Source organism: Bubalus bubalis, chromosome 7 (genome assembly GCF_019923935.1).
Source record: "Bubalus bubalis isolate 160015118507 breed Murrah chromosome 7, NDDB_SH_1, whole genome shotgun sequence".
NCBI lineage: Eukaryota > Metazoa > Chordata > Mammalia > Artiodactyla > Bovidae > Bubalus > Bubalus bubalis.
This window is the reverse complement of record NC_059163.1, coordinates 12,591,807-12,612,419: the sequence shown is the minus strand read 5'-3', so window position 1 is coordinate 12,612,419 and position 20,613 is coordinate 12,591,807. Positions and strand designations below refer to the sequence as shown.

The 20,613-nt window shown below is 48.9% G+C and overlaps 1 protein-coding gene across 3 annotated transcripts in view; it reads right to left on the bottom strand.

Annotated features, from left to right (window-relative positions):
- Positions 1-20,613, bottom strand: part of SLC2A9 (solute carrier family 2 member 9) — a 217,918-nt gene that overhangs the window by 23,067 nt on the left and 174,238 nt on the right. For all 3 annotated transcript variants that reach the window (XM_044945640.1, XM_044945639.1, XM_025289706.2), the window contains one exon: positions 4,222-4,349. In XM_044945640.1, coding sequence (XP_044801575.1) covers positions 4,222-4,349 — 128 coding nt within the window. The remainder of the gene's footprint in view (positions 1-4,221; positions 4,350-20,613) is intronic.

Genomic DNA, 20,613 nt, shown 5'->3' with positions numbered 1-20,613 from the left:
GACTGAAAGGAGATCCAACCAGTCCATCCTAAAGGAAATCAGTCCTAAATGTTTATTGGAAGGACTGATGCTGAAGCTGAAACTCCCATACTTTGGCCACCTGAAGAGTTGACTCATTGGAAAAGACTCTGATGCTTGGAGGGATTGAAGGCAAGAGTAGAAGAGGATGACAGAGGATGAGATGGCTGGATGGCATCACCGACTCGATGGACATGAGTTTGAGTGAACTCTGGAAGTTGGTGATGGACAGGGAGGCCTGTCATGCTGCAGTCCACGGGGTCGCAAAGAGTCAGACACTACTGAGCGACTGAACTGAACTGAGCCATTTCCTACTCCAGGGGATCTTCCCAATTCATATATCAAACCAGCATCTCCTGAATTGCAAGCAGATTCTTTACCTCTGAGTCGCCAGGGAAGCACTTAGAGCCCCTGATGGTGTCATTTTCAAGCCTGTATTGGCACCTTTCACCCTCTGCATGGGAGACACTGGTGAAGATGTGTGACTCTTGGTGGATATTGTAGAGTCCAGTGGTCAGGAATGCACACCCTGGAGGTGCAAGTGTTTCAGTTCCACCTCTGCCACTCGTTATGTTAGCTGGGCACTCTTGGCTAAGTGACTTAACCTTTCTGTGCACTTATTTGTCCAGCTGTGAAATGAGGCCATAATGGCACTTGCCACACAGGGCTGGTGGGGGATCAAATGAATTACAATACATACAGAGCATGGTAATTCTCGATCAATGTCAGCTCTGACTGTCTATCTGGCTGGTTTCCTACACTATTAGTGTCCTCTGGCTGCTGTAACAAATTATCATATATGCGGTGGCTTGAAACAACAGAAATGCATGCTCTCACGGCTCTGGCGGCCAGAGTCTGAAATCAGTGCCACTGGTGTTAGCAGGGCCACGTTCAAGTGTGTCCTGTGCCCGTCGTGGGTCCTTGACAGACGTTATCTCTCACTCAGCCATTCATTTGGTTGTGACCAGACCTCGGGCTACACAACTGGATACAATGTGGCTTAGGGCCTGGCCTGCAGGCTTTGGTCGCCTTGTTCTGGAGAAGACACAGAGGTTCACCTTCATAGATCCCATCATCTTGGCCTGTACAAGGGGGTGGGCTCTAAGGACTAGGTATGTAATGATGAGAATGCCCACCTCTGGGGGCCCTGAGACCCTTGTGCTTAGAGGACTCCAAGCAAAGGCTTGTTGACCGCCTGGCAGAGTTGCATTTAAGGGATTCACGGGGCTGGGGGGAGGGGTCCTCTGCCTACACTGAGATGGACCATGTCCTCACAAGCTTCTTGCTTTCCAGGAGACCCCACTGCCAGCTTTTCACGACGGGCTACATTGACCCAGTGGGTTCCTGCAGAGGGTCCTGCAGTTGGAATTCCTCCCTGGGCTCCTCCAGGCCACTTCCCTATATTCCCTGAATGGCTACAAACATTGCCCTGCAAGGTCAAGGTCAAGGTCAAGGTCAGGAGGTCCCTCTCTGATGTGGGACCCACATCTCTCTCCAGCTCTAGCCCCAAATGCCAAAGGCAGTCACACGACCTGAGCCCGATGCCTCCCAGGGAATGGATCAGAGACCTGCCTTCCAGGCCTTCCCAGCCGTGTCTTTCTTTGCCAGCCCCTGCACTTCTCCCTGAACTGCCGCAAGCCCTGAAACTTGTACCTGTAAAGAGTGATTCCCCCAGCCCTCCTGTGACACCTGTACCCTGACGCCTCTGAGAGGAACCAGCCAGTCTGGATGCTGTAAGACTGCCATGCACACGTGTATCACTTGTGCTGGTGGGGCCCGGCTCTGCGGGTAGGGGGCACCACTTCTGCCCCTGAGCCTTTAAACAAGGCTGTGCCCTCCTTCATCTTGTCCCCTGCCCCCGACCAGGCTCTCAGCATCCCTATGGCTTCTCTATGAGAGCATCCTGATAGCGCAAATGGAAGCATCCACACATGTGGTGACAGTCTTGGCATATGGCTCTTGCAGAAGGGACATTATGGCATTCAGGGTCCTACTCCGCCCTGGCTCATCACAGCAGGGTGACCTGGCATGAGCAATGATACCAGAAACCTCTCAGGCTCCTGGGGTTTCCAGCCAGGTGAGCGCCCAGCTGGAACTGAGTTGGTTGGAATGAAGGTGACCCCTAACACATCTTCAAAGCCATCAGAAATTGGGTTATTGTGGAAGGAGTGTGAAACCTGTAAAAACCGTGATGAGAGAGGAAGTCTGTGGCTGTGACTGTGTTCTGACAGATTCTCACCAGCTCCCGGGCCTCGGGCAAGTCTCCCAAGCCTGCTGAGCCTGACTTCCCTCCCTGAGAAGCAGCCTAGGGCCCTGGTCAGGGAAGGACACAAACTTTCTGGCTTTTCCCCTTCCAGACACTAGGCAGCATGCATTTCTCCTTAGGTAAGGTGTGGCTGTGTGATTTTCACTCATGGGAGTTTGCCTGGAACACACATTACTGCCATGCCAAGGTCTTAACCGGCAGGTGTGAGACTGGCCACATTCCCTCCACCTGCCACAGGGCAGTTATTCCAGGAGAGGGCTCTGCCAATCATCATCCCTAAAGCTCTGGGGCAGAAAGTGAAGTCACTCAGTTGTGTCTGACTCTTTGTGACCCCACAGTCTGTAGCCTACCAGGCTCCTCCATCCACGGGATTTTCGAGGCAAGAATACTGGAGTGGGTTGCCATTTCCTTCTCCAGGGGATCTTCCCAACCCACAGATCGAACCCAGGCCTCCCTCATTGCAGGCAGAATGCTTTACCATCTGAGCCACCATATGCTAGGGGAAAAAAAAAGATCTGGGGCAGAACCTCCGCTTAATCTATAGGAATATGGGGAGCTGTGAGCTGAGAGAGAAATGATTGGGAGAGAATTTTCCCCACAATAATGAATATTTTACTGATGGCCAGCTCTGTTGGCTTGGAGCCAAACTGGAAGAAGCCACTGAAGGTGTGAAGTCAGTTGAAGAGACAACTTGTTATGCTCTGAGAACAGCCAGACAAACGTGCCCTGAGGATGGAGTAGATGGATGTGGATTCCCTGGTCCATGGCCTCCCCGTGTTACCTATGTTTCAGAGATGCAGTGGCTGTAGCTAAGTCAGGATGCTTTACAAGTTACACGGTGGGGCAGCCCTTAACTCTGAGACTGAGAGGACAGAGCAGTAGATGGAGAATGCGGAAGAGGAGGAGGGGGCGGGGCGGAGCCACCAGTTTGAATGATGACTTGGAACCTTGGGCTGACTCCGTCTACTCCCTGAACCTCAGCTTCTCTGTAGGATGGAGAGGATGAGAAACTGCAGTTCAGGGCTGCCTGAGGGCGTCGTGCATTCATAAACCCCATGCCGGGGGCCTGGTGCAGAGTAACTGGTCCACAACTGGGCATGCAGGAGTTCCCATCATGTGGGCCTGCCTGCAGCAGAGTCTCTGAAATGTGCTGGGCTTGGCGCTAGTCAAGCAACAGGCAGAGAATTAATGGAGGGGCTGCAGAGGGTTGAATTAAGCCCCACAAATGGAGGGTGGGTTCTTGCTCAGAGGTTTCTGATGGAGTCTCACCTTCACCAGTGGTGTCACCTGCTCTCTGGGCAGCGGGGAGCCCTGGTGGGCCTTAGAGCAGGGAAGCCTGATCCTCCCTCTTGGAGTACAGCTGGCCCCTTGCTCTGTGAGGAACACTTGTAAAGCCCTTGTCTTTTGTGTTCCTGGCCCTGGAGAGCTCTCTGGTATCATTTGTCTCCTCTCTTGTCTTTTGTCTCCTTTGGTTCCAGCCACACTGGCTTCCTTACACAAAAAGAACTTGTATCTGTTCCCTGAGTTATCATTCTCCTGTCAAAGGTGGTCACCCTTGGGACAATGACCCCCATTAGCTGTGGTGATGCTGAAGACAATGAGGATGCTACAGGCATGGCAGGGTGGCATGGGCACTGGAACCATGACACGGACCTTGTCTCACACCAGGGCAAATGCATTGCAGGTTTGAGATTCTCACCGAGGTTTCCCTGCAGACCTTCAGTGATGTGAATCTGCCCCATGACAGCCCTTAGCACTCAAGGGCAACTCCCAAAAGATACAGGAGGGAGAAAGAGGATTAGAGTTTGGGCCAAAGCACATTTCTCCTATCTTCAGGCCAACAGAATTTCCATTTGAGAGAGAATCAACCTCTGAGTTATGAGTCATCCATCACTTGGAGGGGATCTCATGACCAAGAGCCCCCTTGTCAGTCTCACCTGAATGAATGGGAAGAGGAGGCCAATGGTGAAGTTGGAGAGCCAGTTGACGGTGCCCACCACGGTAAAGGCAGCTGGCCGCTGGGCTTGCTGGAAGAACTCGCTGGTCAGGATGAAGGGAATGCCACCTGCAACCAGAGCCAGGGCATGGGTTAATCACCCCAGGGAGGTCTGGCTACCAGCACCCATCTCTATTTGGCAGGGGAGCCCCTCCTGGTAAGAGGCAGCTCTGCCTGGGAGAGTGACACCTTTGGGCATGAGTGTTGGAATTATAGCTTGTAACCTCTAAAGATACACAAACCATTTCTCTGACCTGGTCCTCCCAAATGAGAGATGATTCCTCTTCTAGGCTCTCCCGTCTCAGTTTGGGAATCACTAGGTTGGACTTCCCAGGTGGCAACAGGGGTAAAGAACCCACCTGCCAATACATGAGACATGAGAGACTCGGGTCCGATCTCTGGGTTGGGAAGATCCCCTGGAGGAAGGCATGGCAACCCACTCCAGTATTCTGGCCTGGAGAATCCCATGGATAGAGGAGCCTGGTGGGCTACAGTCCATGGGGTCGCAAAGAGTCAGACATGACTGAAGCAACTTAGCACACACGCACAGGCTGGATTCACTCATTCCATCAAGATTCAGTGATTATTGGCTGTGCTGGGGCTGGCCCCACAGTCCTGGAGGAGAGTGGTCATGTCCCTGTGCCTCTGAGACTCCCTTATCTGGGGAGGCGGAAAGGATGACTTGTTTATTACAAAGGAAGTAAGGGAATGATAACTAATGCAGCATGTGATAAGCGCTGGAGGAAATGCTCAAGGCAATGGAGGGGGTGGAGATCCACGTTGGCAGTGGTGGGGAGAGCTCTCTGGGAAGGTGATGGTGGAGATACGGCTCAAAGGAGGAGATGCAGCTTGTGAAGATTTGGGAGGATCATGCCGATGGAAGGACGAAAGGGCAGAGACCCTGAGGGATGAAGAGGATTGAGAAGACTCCTGAGAGTCCCTTGGATTGCAAGGAGATCAAACCAGTCAATCCTAAAGGAAATCAACCCTGAATATTCACTGGAAGGCCTGATGCTGAAGCTCCAAATACTTTGGCCACCTGATGCAAAGAGCCTACTCATTGGAAAAGACTCTGATGCTGGGAAAGATTGAGGGCAGGAGGAGAAGGGGATGACCCAGGATGAGACAGTTGGATGGCATCACCAACTCAATGGACATGAGTCTGAGCAAGCTCCAGGAGATGGTGATGGACAGGGAAGCCTAGCGTGCTGCAGTCCATGGGGTCACAAAGGCTCGGACGTGACCAAGCAACTGAAAAACAACAAGGTCTATAACAGAGGCTATCCTGTTTGGACATCTGAGGAAGGGGATAGAGGAAGGGGAGGGGATGGCAAAGGGGAGCAGGGCCAGTTAAGCAGCCTCTGGAGATCAAGGAGAGGGGCTGCCATTGAGGAAAACCAATGAGGGGTTTAAGGGAGGGATTGATGTGATCAATTTACAGTTTGTAGAGACCACTGCTGTTTGGAGGAAGGACTGGAGGAGGCAGAGGTTGATGCAGGAGGCTGTTGGGGCTGGCAGGAGTAGACAGTGGTAGTCTAGAGGGTTTGGATGGTGGCGGTGGGGATGGATGGAAGGGGCTGATTTGGGTAGTTGCCACCCCATGGATGCAAAGCTTTCAGGGTGAGCGTTGCACCCTGAAACCCCAGCACTCATCGTCAGGTTCAACCAAGCAACCCAAGGTCACACAGCCAGGACCAGCTCAAGCCTGTGTCTCTCCAGAGCTTTCACCACGACTGCCCCAGCATGCTGCCAGCAAGCCTTGGACTCTGAACCTCAAAAATGACTCAGAATGGACCACCCATGACCCACACCGTACCCCTGCCCTGGTAGACTGTGAGCCCTCCATGGAAGCTGGCATCTCCATTGGCCTGGCAGAGTAGACAGGTGACTGATATTTACGTACTTGAAGTAAATGCTCAACATTTAATTTTGAAATGGTTTGATATACCGTTTGCTACAAAAAAGGTGGATGCATCTTAAAGGTGTCTATCAAAATGATGTGCAGGAACAATAGTTGCACGCTAAAATGTGCTACAACCAGCCTTAGGTCTATGGAGCACGTGTGACTATATTGACAAGTGTGTCACACACCCACTGCCACGAGCCTTGCTGCACATCCCAGGGGGCAGTTCACAGCTCTGCTGAAGCCTGAACAGGGCCAAGGGCTGGTGTTTCACCTTCCTGACTTCCCTGGGTGTGTTTTGGAAGCATCTGTGCATAACTTATTAACACTTCTGCCGCTGATTTATTAGTTTACAGTGGAGCAGAATGTTGACAAACCTGCCCCCATGCACTTTGCTGTTCAGGGCTGAGGCCACGACTTGTTTACTGGTTACAGTGCCTCCTCCCAGCACAGGACCTAGGACACACACACCAGGTACTCTGTAAAGATTTGCATGATCAGTGGAGGAACGGTTAAGACACACTGGGTTCAAGGACATCTACATCATGTCTCCTCTCTCTTTCCTTCTCAGGCCTTCAGGCCACCCCTCCAGGACAAATATAAGCAACCATAACAATCCTGCATAGTCCACTGTGCCAACGGGTTTTCATTTCCATTATTTTCTTTGAACTCTCCAGCCAGAGGTGGTGAGACACAGTGGGTAAGGGCTCTGGTGTCAGTAAGAACAGGTGGAAGTTCTGGGTCCACCAGATCCCTCTAGAATGCAGCTCTATCACAAGTGAGGTGTGACAGAAGGGACTTACTAGAGAGAGGAGGGGTTTTGTAAGGATTAAATGAACTACTGTGTGCAATCACTTAGTATAAGTCTGCCCCATGTGAGGTACTGAATAAATGTTAACTATTTGATAATCGTTAGCTACTAGAATAATAGTTTTAAACTCATCTGCATTATTTCCTCCCATTTTATGAGCTAACTGTAACTCAAAGAAGGGGCATGACTAGCCCAAGGTCTATTGATAGGAGTGATGATGGTGATGGTGATGGTGATAATAGTGGTGATGGAGATGTGATGATGGTGATGGTGATGTGATGATAGTCGTGATGGTGATGATAGTGGTGATAGTGATGATGGTGTTGGTGATGATGGTGATGGTGATGGTGATGCTGATGATAGTGGTAATGGTGATGGTGGTGATAGTGGTGATGGTGGTGATAATGATAGTGGTGATGGTGATGATGGTGATGATGATGATAGTGGTGATGATGGTGGTGATGAAGGTGATGATGGTGATGTGGTGATGGTGATGATGGTGGTGATGAAGGTGATATGGTGATGGTGGTGATAGTGATGATGGTGATGGTGGTGATAGTGGTGATGGTGATGATAGTGGTGATGTGTTGGTGATGATAGTGGTGATGGTGATGATGGTGGTGATGAAGGTGATGATGGTGATGGTGGTGATAGTGATGATGGTGATGGTGGTGATAGTAGTGATGGTGATGATAGTGGTGATGGTGATGATAGTGATGATGGTGATGGTGATGATGGTGGTGATGAAGGTGATGATGGTGATGATGGTGATGGTGATGCTGATGATAGTGGTGATGGTGATGATAGTGATGGTGGTGATGGTGATGATAGTGGTGATGGTGATGATAGTGATGGTGGTGATGGTGATGATAGTGGTGATGGTGATGATAGTGATGATGGTGATGGTGATGATAATGGTGATGATGGTGGTAATGCTGCTGGTTGTGATAATGATGCTAATAATGATGCTGTCAGTGATGATGATAACGATGCTAGTGATAATGATGGTGATGATGGTGATGGTGACGATGCTAGAAAGGATGGTGATAATGATGAAGGTAGAGATAATGGTGTTGCTGCAGCTGCTGAATGATGGTGGTGGTTAAGCATGGCAGGCATTGGGAAAAGCTCTTGACATACATTATTTCACTTAATTATCACTACTATGTGGTCCTAGGATTCCCTGGTGGCTCAGACAGTAAAGCATTTGCCTGCAATGCGGGAGACCCAGGTTCAATCCTTGTGTCGGAAAGATCCCCTGGAGAAGGAAATGGCAACCCACTCCAGTATTCTTGCCTGGAGAATCCCAGGGACGGGGGAGCCTGGTGGGCTACCGCCTATAGGGTTGCATAGAGTCGGACACAAGTGATCGACTTCACTTTCACTTTTTTTTGTGCCCCATGTGGTAGTACCACACGATAGTTAGAGCACGGCTGAGGGTATCACACAGTGGTTAGTGCATGGGATGGGATGTATTTATTCATGGTTAAGGGCACTGGGCGGCATATGGCACTCAGCTCCTGTGTCTCTGGCTCCACTGTTGCGATAACTAAGTTTTCTTGGACAACTGCAACCCTGGTGTCCACCACGAGGAGCTGTCTGACACAGGTCTAGCCTCACAACCTTTTTTCCTGAAGAAGACAAACCTGATTTCAATTCCCACATCTCTCTCTACTGTCTATGTGACCAAGCAAATGAGTGAAAGTCACTCAGTCGTGTCCGATTCTTTATGACCCCACGGACTGTAGTCCTGCCAGGCTCCTCTGTCCATGGGATTCTCCAGGCAAGAGTACTGGAGGTAAGGACATTGATGGCTCTCCGTTTTCACATCTATGAAGTGATGATAAGACTGGTTCCTACCCTTTGGCATTGTTTTGAGGATCAGATGCAGCAGGCTTAGCAATGTGTGTCTGTCCTGTTATTTATGCTCCTGGTAAGCTTCCCTAAACATTTTCTTTAGTTTCCTTCCTCCTCCTCTGCTGTTTCCTAGCTCTAGCCAGGTACCTGAGAAAAATCTCAATTTCTACATAAAAGAAATAAAAGGCAGCTGTCCAAACTTTCTTATGATTCATATTCATTAAAATTCTTCAATGGAACCACTATTGTCAATTTCAAAAGCCCTTTTAAAGGTCTAGAATTCCCTTTAAAAATCTCCATCAGTGTGTCCATAAATCACATAATCCTTTAAACACATTTCCCCCAGAGTAGCAGCTTTGAAAAATAGCTTATTAAAAATTTGAAATCAAATATAATAATTTTGAAAATTCTTTATGGCTATTCTGCTGCATTTTTCACTAGGCTTAATCTTGTTTGTTCATTTGTTCACCCATTTTCATCCAACGTTTATGTACCAAGTCCTTTGCTGAGTATTTTCAGAATCTACTATTTCACATCCTAAGCCCCTACTGGACACATGAGGAGACCAAGGCACAGAGTAGCAGAATGGCTTGTTCAAGGCAGCACAAGCTGTAAATGATAGTGCATGCCAAATCGTGTCCGACTCTGTGTGACCTCATGGACTGCAGCCCACCAGGCTCCTCTGTCCCTGGGATTCTCCAGGCAAGAATACTGGAGTGGGTTGCCAGGCCCTCCTCCAGGGGATCTTCTCGACCCAGGGTTAGAACCCACGTCTCTTATGTCTCCTGCATTGGTGGGCGGGTTCTTTACCACTAGTGCCACCTGGGAAGTCAGACCTGGTCCCAAAACCAAGAGCTTCTGGTTTAGGGAAATGATTCTCTCCCTTGCTCTTTCCCTAGGAGATGTTAGACAGAGGATGAAGACAGGGTTTCCAAAGAGGTTTGTTTTACAATGGTAAGCACAGCCTGCCGCTTGAGGACAGGGAGCTGGCACCAGAGCCCAGTCGATGCAGGAAGGAGACTGAATGCTTCGGAAGCTACCCTAGCTTTGAGGCTGCCTGTTCAGCCAAATGGGAGAGGCGGGCTGTCCTTTTGTCTCTGGGGAGCTTGGATGCCCACACCCTTGTAGCCCTTGCAGAGGCTTGTCCCATCCTGACTCAGTGGGCACCTCTGGCTCTGCTAATTTTTGGCCCTCCTCTAAGCCTCAGTTTTCCCACCTATAACCTGAGCACAGGGATGAGCTATTTGAAACCTCGGTAAAACCTGTTTACTTGGCACATGTTAATTATGACTATGCCAAGGCGCCCAGGCTAATGGCTAAGAGCACTGGCTTTGGAATCAGATAAACTCTCCACTTCCAGCCTGTGTGTGTGACCAAAAGCAAGTCACATGGCTCTCAATTTTCCCATCCATAAAATGAGGATAGAGCCATAGCTCCTACCTCTTAGCATCGTGTGGGGATTAAATGAGACAGGGCTGAGGACTTCCCTGGTGGTTCAGTGGATTAGAGAATCTGCATTGCAAAGTGGGGGACTCAGGTTTGATCCCTGGTTGGGGAAGTAAGATCCCACATGCCTCAGAGCAACGAGAGGATCTGTGCACTGCAGTGAAAGATCCCACAGGACGAAGCAATGATTCTGAGTGCTTCAACTAAGACCCGAGCAACCAAATACATAAATACTTACAAAAATGAAAATAATGAGACAGTGCTTAGCAAAGTGTACAATACATAGCAAGGCTCAATCATATCAACTGCTATAGCTCTTCTTCTCTTCATTCATTCACTTAATATACGATCCTTGTGTATTGACTATGAGCCAGATGCTGGGGGGCTTCCCTGGTAGTTCAGCTGGTAAAGAATCCGCCTGCAATGCAGGAGACCCCAGTTCGATTCCTGGGTTGGGAAGATCCCCGGAGAAGTGATACGCTAGCCACTCCAGTATTCTTGGGCTTCCCTGATGGCTCAGCTGGTAGATTCCGCCTGCAATGCAGAAGACCTAGGTTCTATCTCTGGGTCAGGAAGATCCCCTGGAGGAGGGCATGGCACCCACTCCAGTATTCATACTTGGAGAATCACCATGGACAGGGGAGCCTTGTGAGTTACAGTCCATGGAGTCGCAAAGAGTTGGACATGACTGAGCGAATAAGCACAGCACAGCAGCACAGATTCTGGGATTTCAATGGTAAGAAGCAGATTTAACTTCTGATTTCAAGGAGCTGCCAGCATCTGGGGACCCACTAAGTCAAGAAAGCCAAAGCCATCACAAGACTAATGTTCTCCTGGACCGCGCCTCTTCTGAGCAATTTTAACCATAAAGATAGTTCATGCGTTAAGTACTTCCTGTGTGTCAGGCTCTGGGAAAGTTTTCCCTTTGTGGAGTTTTAAATTATTTCAGAAATCAAGTGATGAATTCCATAGGGATATGGCATCAGACATGGTTGATCATGGGTAAGGAGGAATTACAAGTCACCAGGAGTCGCTGGTCTGAACTGAAAGAACAAAGGCAGCTTGCCCCTTTTGTATCCAGAGATGCTGCAAAATTGAGTACCACCTGGGGACTTCCCTCGTGGTCCAGTGCCTAAGACTGTGCTCCCAATGCAGGGGACCTGGGTTCAATCCCAGGGAACCAGATCCCATATGCCACAACTAAGGGTGTGCATTCTGCAACTAAAGATTCTATGTGCTGCAACTAAGACCACAGCCAAATAAATAAATAAAATAAAATATTAAAAGGAATCAGGTGCCACCTGTCCAGCCCCACCCCCATCTGCCAAATGGGGAGACTGAGGCCAGAGAGGTGAAGTGTGAGTCTCCATGTTTCAGGATTTCCAAACTAGCCTGTCTGCTCTAGTCAATGTCATTCCTGGGAATTCCTAGCTCCTGCACATGCTGACTCTTCCCACTGCTGGGAATACCCCCAGCTTTGGACACACTTCAGGTCACAAAGGATGTAGCAGCTGGTTTATCATGGGCTTGGCTCCCAGTTGTTGTTTGTTGTTCAGTCGCTAAGTCACGTCCAACTCTTTTCAACCGCATGGACTGTAGCCTATCAGGCTCCTCTGTCTTCCACTATTTCCTGGAGTTTGCTCAAATTCATGTTCATTGAGTCAGTGATGCTGTCTATCCATCTCATCCTCTGTTGCCCCCTTCTCCTGCCTTCAATCTTTTCTAGCCTCAGGGTATTTATTTTCCAATGAGTTGGCTTTTCACATTAGGTGGCCAAAGTATTGGAATTTCAGCTTCAGCATCAGTCCTTCCAAAGAACATTCAGGACTGATTTCCTTTAGGATTGACTGGTTTGATCTCCTTGCAGTCCAAGGGACTCTCAAGAGTCTTCTCCAGCACCACGGTTCAAAAGCATCAATTCTTTGGCGCTCAGCCTTCTTTATGGTCCAACTCTCATATCTGTCCATGACTAGTGGAAAAACCATAGCTTTGACTATACAGACCTTTGTCAGCAAGATATATGAACCTTTTTAATACACTGTCTAAGTTTCTCATAGCTTTCCTTCCAAGAAGCAAGCATCTTTTAATTTCATGGCTTCAGTCACCATCTTTGGTGACTTTGGAGCCCCCAAAATAAAATCTGTCACTGCTTCCACTTTTTCCCATGAAGTGATGGGGCTGGATGCCATAATCTTAGTTTTTTTAATGTTGAGTTTCAAGACAGTTTTTTCTCTTTTCACTTCCTGGAGGAGGAAATGGCAATCCATTTCAGTATTCCTGCCACGAGAACCCTTGAATAGTATGTGGCTCCTAGTAGGTGATAATATATAAGTTATGCCACCCTTCTCCCCTTTCTCCCAGCCTAACCACAGCCCAAGAAGTTAGCCGGCAGAGGTCCTGACCCCAGCCTGTGTTCTCGCTTGCATAGAGCATATCTCCTAAGGAAAGGGAAGGGAGGGAAAAGTGAGACTCAGGTGTGAATTGAACTAGACAGAAGGAGGAGGTCCTGTCCCCACCACCTATTCCTCCATGGATGGTGTCATCGTCTCTTCAATCCTTTATTCTTTGCTTGCTTATTATATTCTTTGAGGGCAGATATCTTGTTTCTTTTCCTCCCTGTAGCAACCTGTGTCTGTTAATAGACGTTTGTGCTCAATAGATGCTTGTGGAATGGATGACTATTCAGGAAATGATGACAGTTAAACAGGTCTTGAAAGTGTGAGTGGAAATTTACTCTGTGGATGGAGGGCTAACCAGGTCCTGGGGCCAGCATGGGGCAGAATACGGGACAGGGTCTAGAGGATGCTGTTTGCGGGATCCCAGCTTGGGATGGGGGAGATAGGATAGAAGAGGCATCATCTGGAGGGCCCACTGGGCAGATCCCAGGGTCTAGGTCACTACGTGAGGGGGTTTGGAGTTTGCAGGTGGGAGGTGCAGTGGCCAGCCGAAAGGCTTTGGCAGGAGAGAGCCGTCATCAGATTTGTGATGGGAAAGTTTTGCCGGGCACCGAGTGGAGCTTGCATCGGTGAAGGGAGAGTGTGGAGGCAGATAAGGACGCTGGTTAGGACATGATCATTGAGAACTTGAGAAAAGAAACTGGAAAAATGTTTGTGTAAAAGCACTGCATGGCTTTCAGCATCATTAACGACTGTCTTCTGTGATTCTCACCGGAATTTGCATGGGATCAATCACAGACTTAGCTGCCTTCTTGAACTGCACTCCGTTGAAACACAGAGTGAGTTCCCTCTTGACTACCAATTAGTGTGTTTTGATAAAGACTTTATTCCAGTGGAATTTCTTTCATCTGGACTATTAAGAAGACCCATTCTTCAGTTTGAAGGTTTCCATGCTGGAGTTTCTGGGGGAGGGGATGCTTTTGAAGCATTTCAGGAGAAAAGAGGCCACATAAGGCCACACAGACTCTGCTAATTCTAATTAAAAGTGAGGAGCTGCACACTCTAATGAGCGCGGGCAGCTAATTAGCAGGTAGGAAAACACAGTTCAAAGCTATCAGGACCAGCTCACAGTGATGTGTTTGTTCTGTTTGGTGGGTTCACACCCTCGGATGATGCTACGAAGCTTGGTCAGGAGTTTACATTTCCACAAAGTCAGAGATCAGAGGTCTCTGTAGTCAGCTCTCCTGGGCACATTTCAACATCCTTCCTTTGGGTGAGCACTGGAAGGGCTGTCGAAGCAGATATGCAAGGGTGCCTGGATAAGGAAGGGTCTTTGGTACGGGTGCTGCAGTTGAAGGCAGCCTGGATAGAGCCAAGGCAGTCACACCCTCAGCCTGGGTCTTGGCAGAGTGGTTTTGTATGTTCATTCACTGTGCACAAATGACTGAGTTGGCTCTGAGCTGAGGCGGTGCTGGGCACTGGGGATACAGGTCCAACGGAATGATGGTCCCTGGGCTAGATGGCATCTTAGATCCTGTGGGTTCATGGTGCTGTCTCAAGATCCCAGAATGCCAAAGCACATGTGGTTGGTGGTCCACCCTTATTCCAGGCCTCCCTCCCATCTCAGGGCAGCTGGCCCAGCACACTCCTGCCAGCTGCAACCCTGGCACACGGCTTTGTCTGGCTTTCCATCAGCCAGAGGGCTGGGGAGTTGACACCTCTTTCTCCCCAGACTGACAGCAGGGAGTTGGGATGAATACTTCTGAAGGGATGACTCTAAAATGTATATTTCATATAGCTTTTCAGCAGGATTCTGCTCTGGTTGCCTGAAGATATGCTCAGGATTATACCTTCCTTGGGTTGGGAAGATGCCCTGGAGGAGGGTATGGCAACCCACTCCAGTATTCTTGCCTGGAGAATCCCATGGACAGAGGAGCCTGGCAGGCTACAGTCCCTAGGGTCGCACAGAGTCGGATATGACTGAACTACTTAGCATGCAGGAAGAACGTCTCTTCCTTCCACTTCCTTCCTTTCCCACTTCAGTTGTCCATTTTCAGGTGTTTCCTGGGATCAACCCCCAAATATTAATAAACTACTTTCCTCGAGTCCTTGACTTAGCATCTCTTTGTGGGGATACCCATCCTTGTTTTTCAAAGTCCTGCATTGCCCAAGACTGAAGCCCAGGACAGCCTGCTCTTTTCTGAACAGCAGTTGAGTTATAATCTAGACTCCTGGGCCACTAGCTTGTCCCAGCTTTGCAAATAGAATATCCTGCATTTCAGAAACCCCGGGGGTGGTTGGTCACTGCAGTGGCATATGAACTTATCTCCTGACTGATTAGCAGAGGTTCTTATGTTTATGAGATGCGGGGAAAGAGAAAATTCAAGTTGTCAGTATTTCCGGACAAATAGAACTGATCTCCAAAAGAACTGAGCAGCAGAAGAAGAGACAGTGGAAAAGGCTTTCAAATGTGAGTTTGGAGAGGGCAGGAGCTGGGCTTTGTGGAGACTCAATACATGAGCAATGCTGAGAGCAAGAAAGATGGAGAATGAAGTTTTCAACAAATCCTGTTGCCTGCTGCCAGTGTGCCCTCATGCCTGGCTATATGGTAGGATTTAATCACTGCTTTTCTTTGGCTATAAGACGTCTCTGTAAATGTGAGTTGGCTGAGGCTGACTTACAGCGGGCAGGCATTTTCAGATTCATCAGGAGTTTTCCTTTGTTCATCTTCAAGGGTGGCCATGTCGTGCCCCATTGATCAATGGGTGGGGGAGACCATATGATGTGTTTTCAGAGACTTGGGGGCTGCTCTTGATAATGACATCTGGACACCCAGGGCAAGCTGAGATGGTCTCGGGCAAACCGCTGAGATGGGAATCCGGCTCAAGGTGAAAACTCTGAACTGAGGTCCCACAGCTGGTCAGGCAGTGGCAGAAGAGGGATTCAAACCTAGGTCTACTGGACCTTCCATAGATCCTCTCAGTCAATGCAAACAGCTTAAAAATAATAATACCTACCACGTGCTGCCCGCCCATGGTGTGGCCACCTGTGCAGAGCTATAGTAATTAATTAAGTGATTAACATATATATAAATTACTATATACTAATATATAATTAATTAATTATAGTAATTAAGAGCCACTTGCTCTTTCTAGGTAGGTCGTGTTATCCCCAGCTTAAAGATGAAGGAACTGAGTCTCAGAAAGGGGAGGCGACTTGCCCAAGGTCATTCATCTGACACGTGGCAGGGATCTGACACGTGGTTTCCCTGCCCCACCAGCCATGAGGCTGAGTCGGGCACAGGGAAGGAAGCCCATGTAAACAGTTAAAACGGGAGACCCAGGAGGGATGCTGGAATAAATCTTGCGTGGCCAAGTTGAAATGCTCTGTGCACGTGTGACCTCGATAGGCCTTGGGGCTTTTCCTGACTTTCCTTGGAGTGTCCTCAGTGGAGAGCTGAGCTTATTCTTCTTTTCCAGTTGTCCTCCTCAAATCTTCGGGATCCCCAGCTCCCGCGGCCGTGGCAGATGTTCAGGCTGAGATAGAAACTCCCCTTGGAAGTTGGGGAGCGCTGTCTTTGCAGAAGTAGCAGCTCCAGCTGTGTTTTCATCCCAGATTGGCTGTGATGTGCCAGCCTCAGTACAGCTGAATCATTTCCAAATCAAAAAGCTGAAGCCTGTGGGGGTCCGCTCAGCCTGGGCTCCTGAGGATGGAGGGGAACAGAACTCTTCCTGCTGGGCGGGACCACAGCTGCTCACAGCTGGCCTGTTTTCATAGCCTGGGTTCTCCTGCCAGCAAAGCTGCTACCTTGCTGGACAGAGCAAAGCCAGCGAGGACAACCTGCAGGTCCCTACCACACCTGGCCTGCACCTGGTGGCTCCTATGGGATCCCCTTCCCTTGCCTTCTCTTCTCACCTGAAAAACTCTCACCCTTTGAAATTTACCACTGTCCCCTTCCTCTGCAAGCTCATAACCCCCTGCCACTGGGGAATGCCACCTGTCCCTGCCCGCCCCCCATGGATCCCTGGGGGCTGAAGGGATGGGCCTGGCCTAGATGGAGTGCTTGGTGAGGGGTTATTGAGGGAAGGTGTGGGCAGTGAATGAATTGGTGCCCTTCCCAGACAGGGCTGGACTCCAGGTCAGCCTGGCTCCTTTCTACAGAGTCCCATCAACACAGTTCCTTGTATACCTCAAGTGATGGGGAGCTTACTTCTTGTGAAAGAATGAGTTCAGCTGTTACATGGAACCTAGACCTGAGTCCTGCTCCTTTCTGAGGCCCTGGCTTCGGGGTTCCTCCTTCCTCAAAAGGTCCTCCCTGAGGCTGGCATGTGCAAAGACCACGTCTCTGTGTCACTCACTGGTGCATCTTGGTACCTGGATCAGCACCTTGGGAGCTGCGAGCCGGGAATCACACCAGGGCCAGTGTACTGTCTGTCCCTTCTACATGAGCTGCTTGCTTCCAGATACCTGCATGGAGGCCTCCCTCCCATCTCTTAGATCTCTGCTCCATTGTCACCTCCCCTAAGGAGGTCTTCTGTGTCTTCTGTGCCCCCCTGCCCATCTCAGATAGCACCCTTCCACCATCTCCTCCCTCTCATTTGCACGACCTTTCTTTCGAGCACTCAGTATTTTTACATATTTATATTTTTATGTGCTTACTCTAATCCTCCCCCAACAGAATGTCAGCTCCTTGGAGGCACATACATTGTCTGTTTTGTCCCATTTGTTCAGTCACTAAATCGTGTTTGACACTTTGCGACCCCATGGATGGCAGCATGCCAGGCTTCCCTGTCCTTCACTATCTCCCAGAGCTGGCTCAAGCTCTCGTCCGTTGAGTCAATGATGCCATCGAACCATCTCATCCTCTGTCGCTCCCTTCTCCTCCTGCCCTCATTCTTTCCCAGCATCAGGGTCTTGTTCTATGCTCTGCCCTAATTTCTGGAACAGTCTCACTGTAAAGAGTATGAGAGCTCAATGAACATTGGTCAGTGGATGAATCAATGAATGAAACCGGCTGCTTCTCCACTGCTGCTGCTACTGCTAAGTCGCTTCAGTCATGTCCAACTCTGTGCGACCCTATAGACGGCAGCCCACCAGGCTCCCCCGTCCCTGGGATTCTCCAGGCAAGAACACTGGAGTGGGTTGCCATTTCCTTCTCCAATGCATGAAAGTGAAAAGTCAAAGTGAAGTCGCTCAGTTGTGTCTGACTCTTAGCGACCCCATGGACTGCAGCCTACCAGGCTCCTCGGTCCATGGGATTTTCCAGGCAACAGTACTGGAGTGGGGTGCCATTGCCTTCTCCACTAGGTAAGTCTTACTCCTCTTTGCATCTCCTGGGACTAGAATGGAGTCATATGCATAGAAGGTGATTACTAACAACTTGCTGAATGAAAGACTGAAAATACAGTCACATTGCTAACATTTTGAAATTGGATCAAATTCTTCCTTGCTTCAATATTCTAGTAGTGTCCCACTGCATTGAAAATAAAATCCTAGCTCCTTACCAGAGAGCTACAAGTTCCCCCATCTCTGGGCCCCTCTTTTCATCCAACTTCACCTCCAACATCACTTCTCTCTCTTACTGACAACACTCCAGCCTTCCCTTTACCCATCAAGCGAGTTTCTGCCTCAGGACCTTTGCACATCCTTTCCCTAGGTCCTCACAGGGCCACTTCCTTCTCCAGCATCTCAGCCTTGCCTCTAGTGCTCACAGCAGCCCTTCCTGTCCACACTCACTAAAGGCAACTCTTCTCTTACCACTCCACCTCTCACCCTATTTATTCCTTCTTAGTTCATGTCACACATCATAAAGTAATAGTTTACTGGACAGGGTCCTATAAATATGCACTTGTTGGGGGTGGCTGCTTGGGGTCTAAGCACTCCCCCACTCTCTCTTTCCCTTCCAAGATGTAAGATGCAAGAGCTAAGATCATGTCTCTCTGCCATTCACGAGTGTGTCTTGGGTGCTGGATCAACATAAGGAGTGCTTGATAAATACTTTTAAATTAATGAATGCACTTTCCTGTGAGCTTACTCATCCTGCTCCTCTTTACTGTGCTTGATCCTCAAGTTCACGGAATTTGCACTCTCCAGGTTATTTTTCCAGTTTATAGGTCATAATTGTTTATAATTATTTTATAATTTATACCATGCTCAGTTGCTTCAGTTCTTTCCTACTCTTTGTGTCCCCATGGATTGTAGCCCACCAGGCTCCTCTGTCCATGGGATTCTCCAGGCTAGAATACTGGAGTGAGTTGTCATGCCCTCCTCTGGGAGATATTCCTGACCCAGGGATCGAACCTGTGTCTCCTGCATTGCAGGTGGATTTTTCACTGCTGAGCCACAGAGAAGCCCTTTATAATTTATGTATGTATGTATGTTATTCACACAGTCATGTCCAACTCTTTGAGATTCTATGGACTGTAGCCTGCCAGGCTCCTCTGTCTATGGGATTCTCCAGGCAAGAACACTGGAGTGGGTTGCCATTTCCTTCTCCAGGGGATCTTCCCAACCCAGGGATGACACCTGAGTCTCCCGCATTGCAGGCAGATTCTTTACCATCTGAGCCACCAGGGAAGCACTTTATAATTTATAATCATGTATAATAATTTCAGGCTATAATTATTTGATGTTTATCTTAATTAGATGATGAACTGCCAGAGATGGAAAATATCTCTGACTCTGTTTCTGCATCCTGAGTGTGGAACACAGTACCTGGCTCATGGTGTGTGTTCAAAATATTTTGTTGAATGAAATAATTGGGACCATAACTGAGAATAGATAAAAGAGCAAAAAATGTAAACTGCCAAATAGGTTTCAGAAAATACACACACTGAAGCACATGCCTGAGTTTTCTTTATAAAGGAAGCCCTCGCAGGCCCTTTTAAGACCTAAAAAGCTTGATTTTCTATTTTTGCATGTTTTATTTAAACAAAGAAGCCAGGTGCTCCAGGGAAATGCCGAAGGGGTGAGACAGTACAGGGACTTGCGCCGGCTCCTCCCCTGGCTCCGTCTGAGAAATGAGACTTCACGGTGGGTGAAATTTTCCATTAGAGACACCATTGTCTTAGAAAAATAACCCTCGGCCTGTTCTGTTTGATGTCCCCTCTGAAGCAATTCTCTTCCCGAAGGCTTGTTTGATTTAGTGAAGACTCAGGTCTCCAGAGCTTGGCCTCCTGAACTGCAGAGCGCTGGGTCGGGGATGGTGGGCGGGTAGGGATGGGACCCACTTCTGCTAAGAAGACACCCACCAGGGGCAGTTTTCTTAAGCACAGGAAGCTGACCTGTGACTTAGGAAACCTTGTAACAGCCCCGCTCGTTGAGTGCTTTGTGTAGGCTGAAATTCTATTAGGCACTTGGCAGAGATTTCTTTTACACTCAGATCACAGCTTTCTTGTATCCATCATCCTCTTATTACAGGTGGGACCAGACCAGAGAGCTGAGCTAAGCTGCCCAAGGTCACACAGCTGGGAAGTGGGGTCCTGACCTTTGGGCCCAAGACTGGAAGAGGATGAAGCCCATAGTTTCTTGACTACATCAAGCGGCCCATGGGGAACATAAAATAGGAGAAATTCCATTTCATATTGCAGTTTTTCTTCCCCTTGTGCAGACTTGGAGCATCAAGGATGCTGTGACAGATGGGATGCATGCGTGAGTAGTTGCTCAGTCATGTCCGACTCTGCAACAACATGGGCTGTAGCCGGCCAGGCTCCTCTGTCCATGGGATTTTCCAGGCAAGGATACTGGAGTTAGGTAGTCATTCCATTCTCCAGGGGATCTTCCCAACTGAGGGACTGAACTGGATTTCCTGCATTAGGCAGATTCTTTACTGTCTAAGCCACCAGAGATGTCTGATAGATAGAATAATATCCCCCCAAAGAAATCCACATTCTAGTTCCCAGAACCTGTGACAATGTTACC